Consider the following 20,276-nt stretch of genomic DNA (forward strand, 5'->3'; position numbering starts at 1 on the left):
GACCACTGCAGCACATTTTAGTACATTCTTAAAGCGTCTCTCTGTTCCTGTTTTCTTATACAATATTTGAATAGACTCAGGCAGTCATCCATTTAGTATTGGAACAAAAATGTTTCTCTTGGTCAAATTTGACTTTGTTTTTGAGTAACAGTTGTTTAGTTGAATTACAGTACAGTGCGTGTTGATATCACCGTGATGACGTCTATATCCCGGAAGTGCCTTAATGTAAACTTGCAGTCAGGTCAGCTGTACCCAACTTTAGAGCCGTCTAATCTCATCGAGAATGTCTTTCAGACGGGATAATATTTCCTTCTAAAAAGTGGAGTCTTCCTTTATGCGGTAAAATCATACGTATATGTTGTCGAATAATATTTTGCATGCGCTACTACAGTGGTTCCGTGATTAGGCATGTTGTACACGACTAACGCCACACCTTGACTCGGTCGCATATTATTTACATGTTACGTGTTATTGTAAAACAGGATCAGACGCGCTTGCTAATGCGCGTGATAACACGGTTTAATATCATCGGACAATGTTTATGTTATGTTTCTTTACCAGTGTGAAATATTTTGTCGCCTGTTCAACATTCTACTGTAATCGCGGATTAGTTTTTCTCAACCAACCTGGGTCGAGACGCACTAGGGGGCCTCAGCAAACTTTATATAACATTTGAATTATAAGAATCTGACTTAATTACTAAGCTATATACGGGGAAAAAATATGTACAACAACATTTCTGTACAGCTGTTGTTTTATAGCAAAGCAGTTTATGAAATTTCTGATGTCAGGAAATTAATTGTGGATCATTGTGTTAATCTATTTACATTCTCCGTTTCTAGTAATTGAATGTTTGCAAGTATATTGGCATACATGGGGGGCCTTTGACCTGAAACCACTTAATTTTCCAGGCTCTTTTGCTCATGTCTTTTACCTATTCTGTAGATAATTTGGATGACACAATGGAGGAAAAGAATAAGAAACGTAAAAGCCCAAAACCGTCTTCCAACCAGCCGCCTCCCCCAGTCACTGCTCGAAAGACAACATCCAGCAGATCGTTCGGTGTTGGTGGTATGGTCACGCACAGTCAGAGGTCAAAGTATCGCAGGTGAGCATCATTAAAACTGCGTAAGGTATTAACATTTTCATATTTCTATCGTCATATTGTGCCATTATTTTTTATTCATTTTGTTTTGGGGTGTTAGGGGAGTGAGAGACAAACCAAGGCCTCAGAGTCAGTCGGGTAAGAGCAGCCAGTCGGGCCACATCCAGCACTCGTTTCTCACAGACGTGTCTGATGTTCAGGAGATGGAGAAGGGTCTGCTCAGCCTTCTCAATGACTTCCACTCTGGAAAATTGCAAGCCTTTGGTAAGCTCCTACAGCACGGTAAAAAATAGTTAAGTTTTTTATTGAAGTCTAAATTTTCTCTGAATCAGGCAACGAGTGCTCAATCGATCAGATGGAGCATGTGCGGGAAATGCAGGAAACACTGGCTCGCCTGCACTTTGACCTTTATGGAGAAGTGGATGAGCTGCCAGAAGACCAGAGAAAGTCTGCTTATGACACTAACATGGATAAACTGTTATCGAATGTAAGCAACATTAGATATTTGGTCCCATTTTATGTTAAGTGTCTTTAACTATACTATGTACTAACATTTAAATGAATCAAATGATACAATGCACTTGTACTTACATTGTACTTGTATTTAAAGAACAATCAACATTGAACTGGCCTGAGCTGAATAACGAGGTGGTTTACAGCAGAACTGAACTCATTTCATAATTCATTTACACAGTTATTAAACTGAACTAAATCGCAAGCTGAAAAATGACACTATTGATTTCTGTAGAGGTGCTTAACAGCAGAATTTAAATTCGTCTCATAATTGATGAAGTTTGCATCATTGAATGCTTTGAAACAATCTGTATTGCCACCCTTAAAACTGACTGTACCCTGAAACCTGTCCCTAACCCGTAACCCACCTCAATGAGCAAAACTAGTACATTGTATCTAACTTTTTTTTATGTAAGTACATAGTGGTTAAAGACACCTAATATAAAGTGTGACCAAATATTTAGTCATAAACCAGAAATCTATGAGTTATTTTATGCATTTGTCTAGTCAGTCTAATGAAGTTCACTTTTTGTTTCCCCCTTCAGCTGGAAGAGTTGAGCTCCTCAATGTATCCTTTCATGGTTTCACCAATTATGTTGATGAATCAACTGGATGATATTGTAGTGTTTAGTTAAAGGGATATCTTTCATCACTCACCCTCAAGTTGTTCCAAACCTGTATGAGTTTTTTTCTTTTGCTAAACACAAAAGAAAATATTTTTAAAGGGGTCATATAATGTCATTTTTGTACAAGCTAATATGATTCTTTAGGGTCTAAATTAAAAGTTTCTAATATACTTTAATTAAAAATTCTCATTAGCATTTTAAGAAAACACTAATTATACCTGGTCAAAAACATCTCTGTTTTCAGCACGCCGTTTAAGTGCATGTGTCTTTAAATGATAATGAGCTTTGCTCACCCCGCCCCTCTGTTCTGTGCGTACACTGTTTGTAACACAATAACCATCACGCGTTGTTAAACGTGGGATTATGAATTATATTGAGAACGTCATACATAGAAAACATGCCATAATGTACTCTGAGTGTAAACAGCCGCATTCATCGTGAAGCGTGCAGCAAGCGATTTGCAAAGATCAATATAAAGATTAATATAAAGGTCAATAAAACGTTACACTCACTCACTTCTTCTGGAGGTGCAGCAGGAACACAAATAGTTGGTACCGATCCTTTTTTCAGGAGCAGCTTCTTAGCAAAACCAGCTTATACTGACCCTCGTTTGTAAAGCAGTCTAGTGAAATGATTCGCGCAAACATGAAAGCATTGACGTTGATCGTGGGGAATATTCCCTTCGAAAACAAAACTCAGCCACTGCGTCTTCAGCGGTTTGGATTTAGGAACATCAACATGACTGCTGTGTTCCTTATTACACCCAAGAACAGAACACCACAATCTCTTTTAGACGCCATTCTACTCAGTGCTCCAGATATCAACAATGAACGCGCCGGTTGGCGCGGGCTATGATTGACAGCTCGCTCACGAGGGCTGGTCTGTGTTGAAACGCTGCTGTCAATCAACCATCGTGGGAGGGGCGTCGATTTTGTGACGTCACAAAATCGAACAGCTTGATTTGAGATGGGAGGAAACATATAAGAAGATTTTAAAAAACCACTGGATGGATTTTTAGCATTTTATGATGGTTGTGTACAGGCACTGCCAACACACATTTCAGTACAATCAACTTGTAAAAGTGCATGTACCATTATATGACCCCTTTAAGAATACGGGTAACCATATGTTAAAAGTGGGTAAGCCATATGGGTAAACTTCCATAGTATGAAAAAAAAATTTTTTGTGAAAGTCAACGGTGCCCCACAACTGTTTGGTTACAAACATTCTCCAAAATATCTTCCTTTGTGTTCAGCAAAAGAAAAAAACTCGTACAGTTTTGTAACAACTTGAGGGTGAGTAAATGATGACAGAATTTAAATTTTTAGGTGAATATCCCTTTAAGATTGATCAGGTAACTTTATTATGCAATCTTGAAATTCGTCTGCATACGCATTGTGTAGTACAACAGCAACATGCTACATCCTTAAAATCAAATAGTTCTTTTAAAGGTTTTTCTAACACAAGTCATTTCTTTTATGCCTTAAAAACTGAGTTTGAAATCTTAACTATAATTCCTTAGACAAAAGCTTAACATTGCTGACAGTCAAGATGTCCCCAGAACTTCCAGCATATGAACTACAAAGGCTCTACCATGCAGAATACTGTGTGTATATTTAGCACAACACTGCTATGGAGAAACACCAGTATTACAGTCATATCGGTGACACTGTGGTCTTAAACGTGTAGAATTGGTCAGCTTGGGTTGTTTGCACTCTATAGATGTGATATCACAGAACAAATCCAAACAGTTGTGATGAACTGCCCACTTGTCTTTCTCATCGGATCATTTCACATGTTACCACAAGAAATAAATGTGCATAAGATGATGTTCGATTACATTATGACATCTAATCTTATGTCTTAAATGTTGCCTTGGAGTTGTACAATAGCAGCACCTTTGCATTATCACTAATTCACTTTAACAAGGAACTGATTGGCTCACTTTGTATTTATTTATGCCCGTCTTAAAGTGATTAATAGAAAGATAATGGCAGGTTATTTTCATGTCAGTTGATGTCAGTTTCCTGAGACTACTAAGACTGCTGAATAAAATTAAAATTGCATTGTATATTTTTGGTTATAGACTATATAGTTCTATTTACATATTTTATTTTGATTTAAAACATTGGAAATGTAAAGTGTAACCTACTGGCTGATTGATGATTAAACTTTTTATTCATGCTTCTATCAATAAAGTTCAAGTTTTAATGTCAAGTTTTATGACCCACATATGAATTACGTAGATAAACAATACGTTTATGTAAAAAGAAAAGAAAACATATGTTGAATAACTGTCTGCGACCGTCCAGGAGCTGCTGAAAGAAACAAGATTCGTGTGAAGGAATTTCGCAGAGCTTCATTTGTTATGTGGTCTCTAGGGAAACGAGCTGGAAATGGCGCTGGTTCCTGGATGTTCACTAGAGGTTTGTTTAGAACTAATCTCCAATCGATAATAAGCGGATATTATCGCAGAATTTATAATAATTAGCGCATTTGCAAATATAACAAATACGTCTCCGTCTGCAATTTTATTTACAAACCGGGAAAGTGATAGTTTTGGACTATTTTAACTATTGTAACTGTTAAAATGACGTCTGTGGAATATAGAACCTGTTATAAGTCAAAAAACCGCGGGAATCCGGATTTTCTGAATCCCTGGCAGATGAATGGAAGTGACTACAGACAACCCCAGTCCGACGGCACAGAAACCAGATTCAGTTCATGGACGCCTGTAACAAATAAAGCATGTAACCAACAGGTCGGGAAAAAAAACAAAACAAAAAAAACTTATGGTTACACTCTACTTTTAGTGTCATTGTTAATGTTACACACGCATTTACTATAGTAATAACTATAAATTATGCTTAATTACATGTAACTTACTCCCAACCCTATAGTGAGTAGGCTACATCACTCAATATTACTCAGTAGGCTGAGTAATAAACACTTTATTTTACGATTTTAAAGTGTAAAACACTTTATTTTACGGTGACCATATGTTACATGTACTTACCATAGTATTAACAGTAAATTATGCATAATTACATGCAACTAACCCTCAACCAAACCCTAATCCTACCCTAACCCTATAGTAAGTACATGTATTTAATTATTATTACTCCGTACTTAAATATATATTTACACTGTAACAATGACACCTTAAAATAAAGTGTAACCGTATAAGTTATAGTGTAACAAAGACACCTTAAAATAAAGTGTAACCAATTATATATTTTTTACTTTTATATTATTTTAAGATGAGACAACATTTAATCTAACTAAATAAATGTGCAGCTTTTTCAGGAAAGAACAACTCTCATCCTCCATTGGTTTGACCTGTGGACAGACCGTCAAAGAAAAGAATTTATTTGTCGGCTGCTGAGGAGATGCTCCAAAACTCAGCTCAAGTAAATTTTCAGTACATAATATCTGATATCTCACCACGCACAGGAATTCCACTTTCTCATACAAATTACAATGACTTTGTTTGGTTATGATTTTAGGTTCACCAGTGATTGTTTGGCAGAATCAGTCCCCATCGCTCGAATGGACTTCACGGCAGTGCTGCCTCGCTTTCTGTCTCTCTACATCATGTCCTTCCTCAGTCCTCGAGACATCTGCGCCGCAGCACAGGTGTGCTGGCACTGGAGATTCCTGGCAGAGCAGGTACGAAAACGTGCATTTCATTTATTAGACACCGAGCTTCTATCACGTTTCTCTCTTCACTCAAACATTGTTACTGAAAATCTTCTGAAATTCAATTTCAGAATGCTGCCAGAAATGTCAAAGACATGGTTACTCACTCACAGTGTAATCTCTATGTGATTCTAGGACTGTCTGTGGTCTCCGAAGTGCATCCGTCTGGGATGGTTTCTTCCCTACAGCCCATCAGATCATGAGTATGGAGCGTGGAAAAGACATTATGTGGCCTGCACTGCCAGTTTAGACATCCTGACTGCACGGGAAGCAGCAGATGTCTATGGTACCTTGAATGAGAGTTTGACAGCACCAGAGGAGCAAGAGGATAGATGGAGAGAGCACAAGATAAGACAAACTATCAGAGAGAAGATAGCAGAGCATAAAAGTAAGTACCAGGGATTCCAGCATTGCTTGTAAATGCCCTCATGAAATTATCTGATTGAGGTTAAAGAGGTTTATGTAATGGAAATGATCTAAGGCTAATAATGTCATATTTTCAATAATGGCAGATATTCCCTTCTGCTTTCTCCACAGAGGCTGCATTGAAGACCAGGAGGGCATGGTTAAACACGAGTAAATTGGGCACGTCATCTATACAGAAGCCACTGAGTCTTACTGCTGCTCTTGTTCAGCTTGGGGTGAGACACTGATATGATTATAGCAAAAAAGATTTTATCAACAAGCATGTCATCCAAATAATACTAAAATAAATATTTAATCGGTGTGTGTATATAGATGACAACCCTGGTTTAAAGTGATGAAACTAATTGACAAAAAAATTAAATCACTGATAATTTTGATCATTATTATGTTAATTTTATCTTCATCTTAGATGCGTTTATATAACACAATATTAGTCTTGTATTACATGCACAGAAATATACACATTATGGTAATTTCTAATGTTTTTTTCCCATAGGAAAAGTGTCGATTGGAAAATTCAGTCTGTAGTGTGGAAATAAGAGAACCGTGGCTTGATTTGAGGATGACTAATACTCTTGAGAGCACATGTGCCACCAGTGTAGTGAAAACTATGAGGTCAGTAATAGGATTTAATAGATGGAAATCTCTGCATTATTTGTATACATGCATCATGTTTAGTACCTTTTTTTATTTGTCAAACAACAATAATGGAAAACTATTCCTGAAAATGCTGTTACCTTACAGTTCACTGTTCTGCAAACCAGTCAAGTCTTCCTACTGTCCTCTTCCTCATTTCCTGCTTGTGTCGTCCAAAGTTCCTGGATATGAAGTAAGACGTTCAGTTACATCTCTGAGTGATAGACGGTTGTTTATGAACTGAAGGATCTCCACTTCATATTTCTAGCTGCTTCTGGCCGCGGTGCAAGTGTCTGTGGTGGTTTTGCCGTATGACTCACAAGGAATGACCTTGGAGGCTTTGCTCTCTCTGGCGGAAAGGGTGATCCAAGGCAGGATGATGCAAAGTCTCGGCATTCTGGTGGCAGGAAGCACAGATGAGTTGACTCTCACAGATGGTAATTTCCCTGATTAATTCAACATAATTTCATTAACATTGAATATTTGCCTGCTGGAATAGATTTTCTGGAACATTCTCTAACTTAATGATGGCAGATTTTTTTTTTAAACCCTAAAACAAAGAGCTACTGTCAAATTCATGCCAAATATTTCAATTGCTCCAGTGAACAACATTATGTTTTGTCATAACACTGCAAAACACCCTGCATAACATAGCATTATATATATTGTGTTTTATCCCCAGGACTGAGCATTACTGAGAAGACAGTGCTGAAGCCATGTGTGAGGGAGTTCTGGGAGAAACTGTGTGGCTGGGTGGTTCCTGCTTCAGATGGAGGGAGTCTGAACATCTTTGTTCCGCTGGCAGCTTCTGGTAAAGTTTGTCTGTTTTGTCCCAGTTCAGTACTGGCTTCACACAGGTTGTAGCCATTGAGATGTCATTCCATGTGACATTTACTGTATATGTTTTATTCAGATGTTGTTCTGTATTGCTCGTTCAGTTGCAGGGATGGATCTGATGAGGAAGTTGTCTGTTTTGACTGGTCTGAAGGTCAGAGCTCCCACAGGAATCTGCACGGGCTCCTACCAGCACAGTGAGTTTCAGATATGTCTTGAGAGTGGCTTCATTTGTGATCTACTGTATTATACGAAAGTTTGGACACATTTTAGAACAGTACATTCATAAAACCTATGAAACAACAAATGGAAGTAAAATTATGTTGTGACCAAAAAAGTTTAAATCAAGAATATCTAAGACCTTTAGAGATTAAAGCTCTGCAAGCTCTGTTCATTCAACCAACTTCATGAGGTGCATCCTGGGATACATTTTAATCAATATTGAATGTGTTCCCTGGTATACTGTGTACTTGTTACCTGCTTTTAATTTCTTAGTCAGCCCAACTGAATTACATTTCATTCATGTTAATTAATCTTAAAATCAGGTTTAATTAAATAATAAATTACAATTATTATTCATTATTGATAAAAAATATGATATAAATTCTTATGTAAAATAATAACAAAATATTGTTTCATTTTAGATTTTTTTGTGCATGTTAAGATTATGAAATATATTATATTATTTACAAATATATTTTAAATTTTAGCATTGTTTATTATTTAGCATTAATTATAGAATTATTCTATTATATTTATTCTAATATATATTTTAATACCAATACTATTACTAATAATTATAACAATAATAATTATATTATTTTTATGAAAATGTATTTTAAAACATTAACTTTTTTTATTTTATATATTTTTTCTTGTTTAATTTTACTTAAAAATAAAATAAAATAAAAAGATAATGAGAAACATGAATTCAGTCAAGTATCATCGTAGTGTTTTAAAGAAGCGGTCTCAATATTTCTGTTAGTTCTCAGTGAGTGGTCCGGGTCTGGTGAGTTTCCTCCGTTGGTGTATCTGCATGAGACCCTCCTCCTGAGCTGGTGCAGACAGGCTGAATGGATAGAAGAAGCCTGTAAGGAACTACGGAAACAGCTGGGGCCACAGCTGCACTTTATATGTCAAGAGATCAGAGGCCGCATCCTGGGTAAGTCAAAAAATTAAAACACACTTTCGTCATTTACTTCCTGTGTGTGTGTCCAAACCGTTTTCTTTGTTTGCGTGGCTATTACAGGTCTATTCCTCTGGGATCATATAAAGATGCCTGTCATTTCCTTTAAATCTGAGGTCATGCAGTGTTTGGTTCGTGGGCTCGTGGCTCTGATGAACGAGACTCCAGTAAGCAAAAACAAAAACCATTCTGTTCCAGTAAATCTCGCTGCATTATATTGAATTCACTGATTTACTGTTTTACTGTCATGCTGTAGGATGATCCCTTAGACTTCTTAGGACACTTTCTACTAAGGTCATCAGTCAACAGTGGTGTGAAGAACATCGATCCATTCCCCAGTCCAGAATCTCCAAAGGTTAGAGCTAACTTTTCTATAATTTAAAACATTTGGTTTACCAAATGCCTTAAAAATGTGTCTTTTTTAGGGTTTGTTAAGTGATGCAGATAGACGCAGTGCTGTGTGCAAAGAGCTTTTGAATAGTGAGAAAACATACGTGAGGCATCTTCAAGCGGTGGCCACAGTGTTCTACACACCTCTCAGAGCGGCACTGGACTCCAATCGAGCCATCATCAGCTCAGTCAATCTCATCACCCTCTTCTGCCCTCTGCTGGACATTTTGGAGGCAAACAAGTAAAATACAGTCCATTCTTCCTCGCAGAACCTGATTTCACCAAGTGCAACACGTTCTTGGATCAACATCTTTGTTAGTCCTGGAACAATATTCCAATCAATCAATCAGATTTGAGGGACAAGTTTACAGTTTATGTCAAGTTTAGGCTTACAACCAAGGTTAGGTGCTTCTACATCAGTGTTATTCACTTATTTTCCTCTGATTTTAGTGATAACTTATGGGTAGGTTTAGGGGTAGGCATATAGATAGGATTACATTTTCAGACAGGAATGTTGTTTCAGGATCAACAAAATACAGGAACGCGTCTAACTCGGAAAAATCTGGACGTGCTGTTTCCACATACATTTCTCTTTCACTTTCTGTTATTCTCTCATTCTCTGGCCTTCACAAATGGTCTTGCAGTGTTTTTCTGAAGGAGCTTACTGAGAGGTGGGAGGAGTGGGCTCCGCTGCAGTGTGTGGGGGATGTTTGTGTCAAGTTTTGCACCAAGTTAAGAGTCTACACTAACTTTTTCAACAACTATTCTACCATTCTGAGAACTATAGACAAGGTATGTTAATGTTGAATATTCTCTTTATACATAAAAAAACCTAATAAATGTATACAATGACTTGAATAAACCTCTTTTATATTTTTTAATTTCTAAATTAAAATGCATTTTGATAGTTTTTTTAATAAGGGGGGGGGGTATAAATATATGTATAAATATTTGAAAAACTTTTCTGCCATATCAGAGTCATGTGGTACGAGCAATGTACGGAAACAAAACAGGAAATGACATCATAGAGATCCCTGCAGACCCTCATGACTAAGTGTCAATGTTGATAGGTCTCTTATATACTTTTACATTGTTACAAAAATATATTTAAAATAAATTATATTCTTTTGACCTTTCTATTCATCAAAGAATCCTGAAAAAAATTATTAGGCAGCATATAATATTAGGCAAGGTATTTTCAACATTTGATAATAATAAGAAATATCTCTTGAGCATCAAATCAGCATATTAGAATGATTTCAGTGAATGATCATGTGACACCGAAGACTGGAGTAATGCTGCTGATGCTACCACAGGAATAAATTACATTTTAAAACATAAAAATAAACAGTTGTTTTTATTGTAAATATAAAATAAGTGTTCTGTAATATTGTATATGTTTTGTAGTGTCGCGAGATGCTTCCTGCATTCCGCACCTTTCTGAAGAGACACGACCGGACCGTTGCTACCAGAATGCTGAGGTACAGTAGAGTTACAGATCTGCTAGTTTTCTGGGAAAAAAAGTTGTACAAGAGCAACTCAGCAACACTACTATTGTATGTCCAGTCTCCAGGAGCTGTTTCTCACACCATCCGCACGCGTGGAGGAGTATGTGACTTTGCTTCAGGCATTAACGCTACACACACCGCCTGAGCACCCAGACTACACACAGTTATCATCTGCCCTCAACTCGCTGATGACTTACAGAGACTTCATACACAAGGTGTGATTAAAAAAAAAAAGTGCTCAGTGAATAACTATGAACATGTATGTTTTCACCTCAAAGAGGATCTATTATGCTTGTTTACATTTGTAACTTTCTTTAGTGTGTACGGTAATATTGATGTTTGAGTATAAAAAAAGGTTTACAAAGCACAAAGTCTACTCAAAAGGGGGTCTCTATATCAGTAAGCACTGTTTCGGAACTCCCTGAAACGCCTCGTTTGTAGTCTTGAGTTTTCTTTTATGTACAGCTGTCCATCATGATGTTACAGCCCGTTTTTATTGCATCAAATAATTAATTAAAATCAAACTTACTGGACATCAGCGTGATAACTATATAAAATGACAGAAACCATCTTCGGAAAAAAATGATTTGAAGTATTGGATTCTTTAATTTGCCTTACATCCCATTTGATTACATAGAGAGTGCGGGGCTTATATACTCCAGCGAGCCACCATAGGGCGATCGACATGTTGTGGCTTAACTTTTCAGGATGTGCAGCACACTTGAGTGTTACTGACAGACTGGGAAGAGAGGTGCCGCAACAATGTAAGATATGTGAAAAATAATGTTGTTGTTTTTTTTTACATTGAAGCATGAAAACATATTCTAGTTGACCCCAAAAACAAAATCAAGACTTTGTAAAAGGGCATAATATGGCATTGGCCTCTCTAATTTTTAATTGAGAAGAGTCAGAGTCAGACTGGTAACCCGAAGGTTGTGGATTCGATTCTCAATTGCGCCACAGCAAAATGGCTGCCCACTGCTCCAGGTGTGTGTGTCCACGGTTCGCAGAGTGTATGTGTGTTCACTACTCACTGCTCCTAATGTGTGTGCACTAACCTGGATGGGTTAAATGCGGACAAATTCCGAGTATGGGTATTCTGAGTCAAGTCACTTTTTTTTAAACAGTGCTTTGTTTTCCACTCCCAGTTGAAAAAGAGTCTGGATCGAGACTTGAGAATCATGGAGGCACAGAGCACAATTCAAAGCTGCCCAGTAAGTTGCACAGTCATTTACGCACAGAGATCAAGTTCTCACAGGCCATTAAAGGTCACAAGGCAAGGTTTCTGTACTTAAAACAAACAAAAGTCTGTGATAGACAGCCATACACAATTGCAGTGCACTGTATGCTCATACACACAGTATAACACTATTTTTGTACTTTATTTAGAATTTGTTGGAGGGGAGCAGATACTTGATAACCACACAGGATGTGGCATTACTGAGCTGCCTTAATGGAGACATTGCTTCCTCTCTCAGGTAGTGCCTGACCTGAGATCAAATGACAGAAACAAAAGCCTCTCTGTCTACTTGAAGCCAACTTCAACGTCTACTTTTTTTTTTTTTTCTTTGTAAATGAATAGTAACAGCATAGTTTCAAATCAAACTCAATATATTAGAGTATAATCAACAAATATTTTTTCTAATCAATGGACCAGATTTACTCAAGTAAACCCTACTGACCTGTGATGTATTTATTCTCATTTTTTCTCAGGATGTATGAGCATGTGAGTGACCTGGGAATGTTTCTGTTCAATGATGCTCTCGTGCTCACAGAGAAGAGTGTGTCAAACGCGCCGTTTTGTCTGGCAAAGAACACGACTCACACCTTTTTCGCCTCTGTGGCTCTGCACTGTCTAAATCTCACGGAAATCACAGATACAAAGTGTATGTGCTATTATTAGTACTGTAATGCAGTGTTCAGGAGGTTAACACAGGAAGTTATAACAACACACATATATATATATCACTTTCAATTATAATATTATATTATAACATATATTTAAATATACACTTTTAACTTCTTCATTATCTTTTCAGATGTCCGAAACGCTTTTCAGCTGGAGAGCCCAAAGCGGCAGTGGATCTGTGCTACAGATAGAGAAGAGGACAAGATCAGGCTGCTGTGTGCTTTACGCAGTGCTATGAGTGCTGCTATAACACGGAACTAAAGATGAACATCATATTTACTCCTGTAAGCTAAATGATGAAACTATGATGGAAATATTTAATTCTTAACTTGCTATTTTTTTTTTTATTTTTTTTTTATTACCAAGCAAATTGAATTGGTATGATTACTACATCTGATTATGATTGATTACAGTATGAATTAATGCATAGATATAAAAATCTGTATTTTTATGCATACTGGATGTCCTTGACCTTGTGATTTTGAATGTTTAATTTTTACTTTATTGCTGGAACAATGCAGAAAAATGGGATAATCATACACAGGGCTAAATAATCATTTTCAAATTACAATTTAAATATTCTTTATATTTTACATGCACACTTATGTAGGGTATAAAAGCATTTATTTCACAAAAAAAATAGTGTTCTCACAGTGTTAAAGATTTTGATTGCGTTGTGGGACTTCCCACATCAGTACACTTGCAGATATCATTAGGACACATTTTATTATCCTATTTATACAAAAAAGACTATTAAAAAGACAAAAATCCCTCACCATGTGACATGGTTAAACCTAGCTGCCACTTATAATTCTTGAAGAATTAAATGACATTTTTTAAAACTGATAGTCCAAAGTATTTAGAGTCTTTTTACCTCTTCATCTGTGTCTACACACAATATCTCTCCATCTTTGTAGTGTGCAATATTGTGTGCATAGTTTCATATGCTTCAGTATCATCAGGATAGACATGTATGCTTAAGACAAGCAAATACACAAAATATAATAATATGAACCCTTACTAGAAAGCCAAACAAAGTCGTTAGGAACTAGACATTTCGGAGTCTAGTTGTAGTTGTAGTAGTCCTAGTTCTTGACTTGATTTTATGCACAAGTGCACATTGTGTGCAAACATACAGACATAAAAATCATTTAACTTTCAAGAGGTCAATAACATCCTAACCTCCAGTTTCAATTAACATATAAACGGAAAAGAATAATGTTTACGATTAGGCCTTAATATAAAAAGTATTACAATATCTAATGCTTGATCTATTTAACAACCCACAAAACAATATAAAAAGATAAACAATCCTACACACCAAAGAAATACAGTAGTGGCCAAAAGTGATTGGTTTGGGGATTTGTTTTTAATGACCCTACAAGTTTGATTAAACCATCAAAATATGAGAAAAATATTTTATATTTTTATATATTTTAAATATGAGGGAAGAATAAAGCACTAACCTTGAGGCATTTATCTAACAAAATTATTTGGCAAAAAAGGTGTTAACTATGCAAATAATGCATAGAATAACAAAAAGCTCAAAGGAAAACAAACATTGACTACAACATAACCAGTTATTAATATTTTGTTTGTTCTCTCGTTTTAGCATGCGTTTATAATTTCTTTGTATGACAGCCATGCCAAAAATTATGTCTGCATAATTTGGCATGTTTAATTGCATTATCACAAAAACACAAATGATTTTGAGCACAACTACGCAATATGCTTACAAAATCTTTAAGAGTTTTTCTTATAATTTGAATAAAAGGTGAAGATATCAATTTTCCTAGTCCAGACATCACTTTTGGCCACTACTGTATGAGGTGAAATATCACCTGTTTTAGGATCCGTAAATAATTTTTCAAACTTTAAAGTGCTTGAATCACATCAATTAAAAAATATATGTATACACCACTCCTTCATTGATTCAACATAATAAACATAAGATTTTGGTTTTCTTGCATGGAAAAAATATATACATTACTAAAGAACAGGACTTCCTTTTGATCATGACACCAAAAACAGGATTCATGTATCTTTCAGTAGAAAAGAAAACGACATTCGAAGAAAACGACATATTTCTTATATTTCAACAGCACAATACTGTGCCTCTGTTGAATCAAGACTCGCTCGATATTCTCAAAGGTAGAGATAGTGAATGCAGCACCTTGTCTGGTGACATTTATCTAGTGTAATAAACTCTGTAATAGACAACCTTTGGCCTCCAGAGGGAGTAGGAATTGTCAAATTTCAGAAGATGAACTCCCTCACCAGGATATTGGTGGCTGCCTGCATAAACTTCCTCGTGGCTGTCACGACGGGAAACAGGAACCACCTCATTTACCAGCGGACGTCTGCCCTGTTCTGTCACTTTCTCTTTTTCAGCTTGTGCTGTGCCTTTAATTAGGATAGAATTGAATTAATCATAAATATGAAATAATATTTTTTTTTATGCGTCTATGAAATCCACCTTCTTACCTTCATTAGCGTCAGTAGTAGATTCTCCTTCATTTTTGCTGTCTGTTGGAATGGTCAAGTCCTTCCACTCAAAGTACAGCCCAAAACCAATATCGTAGTGATCGGTGGCAAATTCCCAAAACAGGTGTGAGCCATCCTGATGAGTGGGCACCCGTACTGTCAACACCTCCCCTCGGCCCACCGTGATCACAGAGTCTTCATCGTGCAACACCTTTTCCTTAAACTCCTTAACCTGAGGCCGTGTCCACATAGAGGGAGCAACGATAGGTACTTCTGCATTCAAGAAAGAAAAATAATGTAAGAGGACAAGTAATATGATGACTATAAGTGTGAATAAACGTAGTGTTTCCAACTTAAAAAAAATGAGTAATATATATACAGTATATACTACAGTTCAAAAATTTGGGGTCATTTTTTATGTATCTTATGATCAGCAAAGCTGCATTTATTTAAACAAAACAGTAACAGTAATATTGTATTTTTTTTTCTGTGATGGTAAAGCTGAAATTTCAGCATTACTTCAGGCTTCAGTGTCACCTGATCCTTCAGAAATCATTTTAATATGCTGATTTGCTGCTCAAGAAACATTTTTTATTATTAATGTTTAAAAACAGTTGTGCTTCTTAATGTGTTTTTGTAAACCGCAATATATTTTTTTCAGGATTATTTGATGAATAGAAAGTTTAAAAGAACAGCATTTATTTGAAACAGAGATCTTTACTCTCATACTCTCAAATATTAATTTCAGACAATCTTCCTGAACCTAAACTAAAAGCAAATTGTTTTATTTTTATTTTACAAATATATTTTCCTTATATTGTATTATTGTATGTAAAAAAAAAGTATATATAAGCTCATAAATATATTCATATTAATTTAGTAAAAGCATTTTATTAATGTACATAAATAAAAACTATTTCATTATGTATTTGAAATATGAAAAAAAATATGTTGCGCAGCATTAAATCAACATATTAGAATGTTTTCTGAAGGATCATGTGACACTGAAGACTAATGTGTAATGTGAAATGAGTAATGATGCTGAAAATTCAGCTTTGCCATCACAGTAATAAATTACATTAAATATATTCAAATAGAAAACAAACCATAAATATTATTCATATTTCACAATATTATTGTTTTACTGTTAACTTTTAATCTAATAAATGCAGCCTTGATAGGAATAAGAGACTTCTTTCCAAAACATAAAAAAAAAATCAAACTTAGCTGCAAATAGAAAATGAAAATAGACAAGAACTTGCATAGTTTGATAAAACATACCGCCTGTTTTCCCTTCTACACACAACTGGAAGGCTTTTGAGTCTGACTGTTGTTCGTGATTCTCTAATGAATTCGATTGGTTGTTGGGGTTGCAGGTGGGCACTGCTTCATTTAAGACAGGAGCAGGAAGAGCATTCGAGTCTTCCTGCTGCTTCTGCGAGGCCATCTGAAATCATAAAGAAGCAACCTAAGACCAGGATCCTGATGAGAAGTTTCCTTGAGTCAAGTCACAGACTTTCTGTAAATGTCTCCAGGTGTGTTTGTACCTGCTGCAGGTGGAGGGCCTGGTGGATGTACTTCTGGTAGTGCTGTTCCTGCAGCTGTCTGATGAGTAACTGCTGCTGGTCTGGGTTGTCTGGATACTGCTGTTCGGCATATTGCTGAAACTGCACTGCCGTCTGTGCATTCAGAAGAGCCATGATCTGCTCTCTGTGCACACAGATGTTATATACTATATTAGAAGTTATCAACACATTTTAAAGCAGCAGTCATCCCCACAGAAACAACAGAGAACTGAAACTCTCTCACTGAATCATTGGTTCAAAAAACTCTATTCATCAAAGAATCCTGGGGGGAAAAGTATTCAAGTATTCAGTATTCAACGTAAGTACCAAGTACTAACGGATTATGAGACACTGATACTGAAAGACAGCTTTGTCATTAGGAATAAATTACATTTTAAAATATATTAAAATAGAAAACTATTATTTTTAATTGCAATCTGTTATATACTGATAAAATAAAAGCAGCCTTGGTGAGCATAAGAGATTACTTTCAAAATCTCTAGATTACCAGCACTCACTTTTGTTGCTCTATCTGTAACCTCTCTGCCTCCTCTTTTCTTCTCTGTTCCTCCTCTTTTATCCTCATCTCCTCTTCTTCTCTGCGTCGTGCTTCTTCTTCCAGCCGCCGTCGCTCCTGCTCTTCTCTCTCCAGTCTGAGACGTTCTTCCTCTTCTCTTCTAAACACACGCACACACAGAATAAAAAGGGCTTCCTACAATTCTTATTAGACTACATTATGAGAAGCTTCAGGCACTTTAACTAATACAGAACCTACTGTCTCTTTTCTTGTTCCTCTTTCTCAATCTTATGTGACGTCACATATGGTGAAAACAGAGCACAACAGGAGTTCAGAAGCTTCACATAGTCCTCCATGGCGTCCTCTTTGGCCATGCTGCCAAGCCGTAGCCATTCTTTCCTGAAAAATGCGTTGATAAATGAAGCGTCAATAGACATTGTAGGGTTGTGCAATATGGCATTAAAGTCACCATGAAATCTAAATGGACAATTCTTGTTTTTTTATGGAATAAAATGAAATACTAAATACAATGTAGTATTTATTATAAATGATTTATCTGTGCACACCATTATTATTATTTTTAATTATTATGCCCTCATAATCCTCTAATCAAAATAACTCCCCCTCCCCTTGCAGCCACATCTCTTCTCTTTGATGATGTATTTACTGGTGGGAGGGCGGGATTGACCTGTCACTCACATGACATCGCAGCAATAGCAAACCACAACCATCCAATCAACTTCCCATGGACAAAAGCAAGTCCCGCCCTACATTTTTTCTTGTTGGGAAGCCATTTTTGTTTATTTTGAGTTTGCTATTGGCCGATATACCATTATTATACCATTACCATTATTATACACCATTATTATTATTTTTAATTATTATGCCCTCATAATCCTCTAATCAAAATAACTCCCCCTCCCCTTGCAGCCACATCTCTTCTCTTTGATGATGTATTTACTGGTGGGAGGGCGGGATTGACCTGTCACTCACATGACATCGCAGCAATAGCAAACCACAACCATCCAATCAACTTCCCATGGACAAAAGCAAGTCCCGCCCTACATTTTTTCTTGTTGGGAAGCCATTTTTGTTTATTTTGAGTTTGATGATTTATTTTGATCGAGCACCTGCCAAAAAGTGTCTGGATGTGCACACTATCTCTTTACTGAAGCCATTTCTCTTGGGCATAAATCAAAAACGATTGCAACTTCCGTTTCATGCTGAATTTAATATGTATGTATGTGTGTTAAATTAATATATATATATGGAATGGAATGCTACCAAATATATGTGTGTATGTATATCATGCTACCAAATTTCATGGAATTTACTCCAAGGTAAAAGAATACCAGGGTAATGCCATTTTTATTGTACTGAGATAATTATACTGGCCTTATACAGTAATTACATATATAATCCTCTGTTACCTTCTGTCGTTTCCCAGCCAGTCAAAAAACCCAATTTCTGGACATGCTTCTGGGTTATAAGGGCCAAGAGTGATTTGCTTATGTAGTGCAACCAAACGAAGGTTTTCTTCATATGTTGGATTAAAGGCTTTCCCATTCATCTCTGTGTGGGACAAAACATGTAGAAATCATCATGAAATAAATACTCTTCGACAACATCTGGGAGATCCTGAATCACTACTATTATCAGTGGCATTTCCAGTTTCTGAATGGGTTGAGTTATTGTTACAATGTATCTAGACGATGAGTCACAGTAAAGGGACTTTAATTCTGTTTTGCTACCAATAAACAGTACATGACTGCAGGTTGTGACGGTACAGTATAAAGTTGTAAACATTTACTGGACAAACAGAAAAGGGAAAGTGAAAGTCTAGGCTAATTCATTATATGTACCTTTAAAGAATTTCAGCGCAAGTCCGAAGAGCTCCTGTAAAGTAAAACCCCAGTTTCTCTCCAAACTCCAAGTCGTCTGATTTTCTTCATTATCCTCACATGATTTATGGTCTTCCTCAGTGCCGGGCGCGTGAGTCTCCGTGTTAATAATACCGTTCTCGCAGTTTTTATCGGTCGTCTCGCTGCCATGTTCTTCTCTGTCAAACTCCATCATGTCAAACAAACTGTCACTACGAGCTGTTGCTGCTGCTGCTGTCACAGGTGGCCACGTAGCGCAGAAAACACTTCTCTTCCGTATATTCCCACCGGAAATCCCGGATATTTGTGGTAATTTCAGCTCATTGACACCGCATTCACTTTTTAGTTACGTTTGTAACTGGGCAGATAAAACCCAAAATGTTCTCCGACGAATTTTCGCTTTGTTTTAAGGCTAAAATGTCACTTGGACATGAACATTACCTGAGCATACGTTAGCCGACCTGACTCAACTAGTCGTAATGCAGCTAGTAAACTGAGACACATTTCACTTCAAAGTACTATGACTCTGAGATATTTTTTTTTTTTTTATATATAGTTTTCTGGTCACGCAGTTTTATTATATATTAAGATATATCATAGGCTAGATATTAACTGCACCGTTTTAATTTCATATAGCAACATAAAACAATTTTTTGCATAAATGTTTTAATGTTAATATTTAACTGAATTTGCTTTGTTATTGTAATTTGTTAAACAGTGTGAAGTTTTCTTCTGTAACTTATTCATATGTGTATGGGAGGCTTGGTTTGTAGCCTTTTTTTTATTGTTCTTCAATAAGCAAATAAATAGCAGCATTTTGGCAAGGAAAAATATCATTTCAAAACCCTGAACCATCAAGAAACTTTGGGTTGATACAGTCTTTAAAATGTATTTAAAGCATTTAAAAAACAAACTCTTTTCTTTTATTTCACAAACTTTTTACCAAACTGTGCAGATTAAACTGAATCTCACCTGAGAAATCCATTAAGCATGTTTAA

At 36.3% G+C, this 20,276-nt stretch overlaps 3 protein-coding genes across 3 annotated transcripts; 2 read left to right on the forward strand and 1 right to left on the reverse strand.

The window, feature by feature from the left end:
- Nucleotides 1–56: 56 nt before the first annotated feature.
- Nucleotides 57–5,005, forward strand: ccdc28a (coiled-coil domain containing 28A). The gene is made up of 6 exons (XM_081347200.1): nucleotides 57–339; nucleotides 946–1,108; nucleotides 1,206–1,369; nucleotides 1,438–1,592; nucleotides 2,164–2,186; nucleotides 3,767–5,005. The coding sequence occupies exons 2-6, from the start codon at nucleotides 963–965 to the stop codon at nucleotides 3,819–3,821; spliced, it is 543 nt and encodes a 180-aa protein (XP_081203326.1). The 5' UTR covers nucleotides 57–339; nucleotides 946–962; the 3' UTR covers nucleotides 3,822–5,005.
- ect2l (epithelial cell transforming 2 like) lies at nucleotides 4,835–13,679 on the forward strand (the record flags this gene model as incomplete). Its single annotated transcript, XM_081394321.1, has 21 exons — nucleotides 4,835–5,005; nucleotides 5,542–5,654; nucleotides 5,751–5,913; nucleotides 6,079–6,331; nucleotides 6,481–6,584; nucleotides 6,866–6,984; nucleotides 7,114–7,198; nucleotides 7,274–7,442; nucleotides 7,688–7,816; nucleotides 7,944–8,036; nucleotides 8,825–9,001; nucleotides 9,089–9,192; nucleotides 9,282–9,380; nucleotides 9,451–9,656; nucleotides 9,955–10,207; nucleotides 10,823–10,896; nucleotides 10,982–11,138; nucleotides 12,072–12,137; nucleotides 12,313–12,401; nucleotides 12,637–12,809; nucleotides 12,963–13,679. The coding sequence occupies 21 exons, from the start codon at nucleotides 4,835–4,837 to the stop codon at nucleotides 13,091–13,093; spliced, it is 2,928 nt and encodes a 975-aa protein (XP_081250447.1). The 3' UTR covers nucleotides 13,094–13,679.
- LOC308679630 (Golgi resident protein GCP60) lies at nucleotides 13,634–19,550 on the reverse strand. Its single transcript, XM_081347199.1, has 8 exons — nucleotides 19,261–19,550; nucleotides 18,829–18,970; nucleotides 17,657–17,797; nucleotides 17,400–17,558; nucleotides 16,864–17,026; nucleotides 16,598–16,763; nucleotides 15,317–15,589; nucleotides 13,634–15,235 (listed from the first exon to the last, which is right to left on the reverse strand). Exons 1-8 carry the CDS (start codon nucleotides 19,472–19,474, stop codon nucleotides 15,021–15,023), a joined length of 1,473 nt encoding a protein of 490 aa, XP_081203325.1. The 5' UTR covers nucleotides 19,475–19,550; the 3' UTR covers nucleotides 13,634–15,020.
- Nucleotides 19,551–20,276: the final 726 nt, after the last annotated feature.

The sequence above is a fragment of the Scardinius erythrophthalmus genome (assembly GCF_964197995.2).
Source record: "Scardinius erythrophthalmus genome assembly, chromosome: 19".
NCBI lineage: Eukaryota > Metazoa > Chordata > Actinopteri > Cypriniformes > Leuciscidae > Scardinius > Scardinius erythrophthalmus.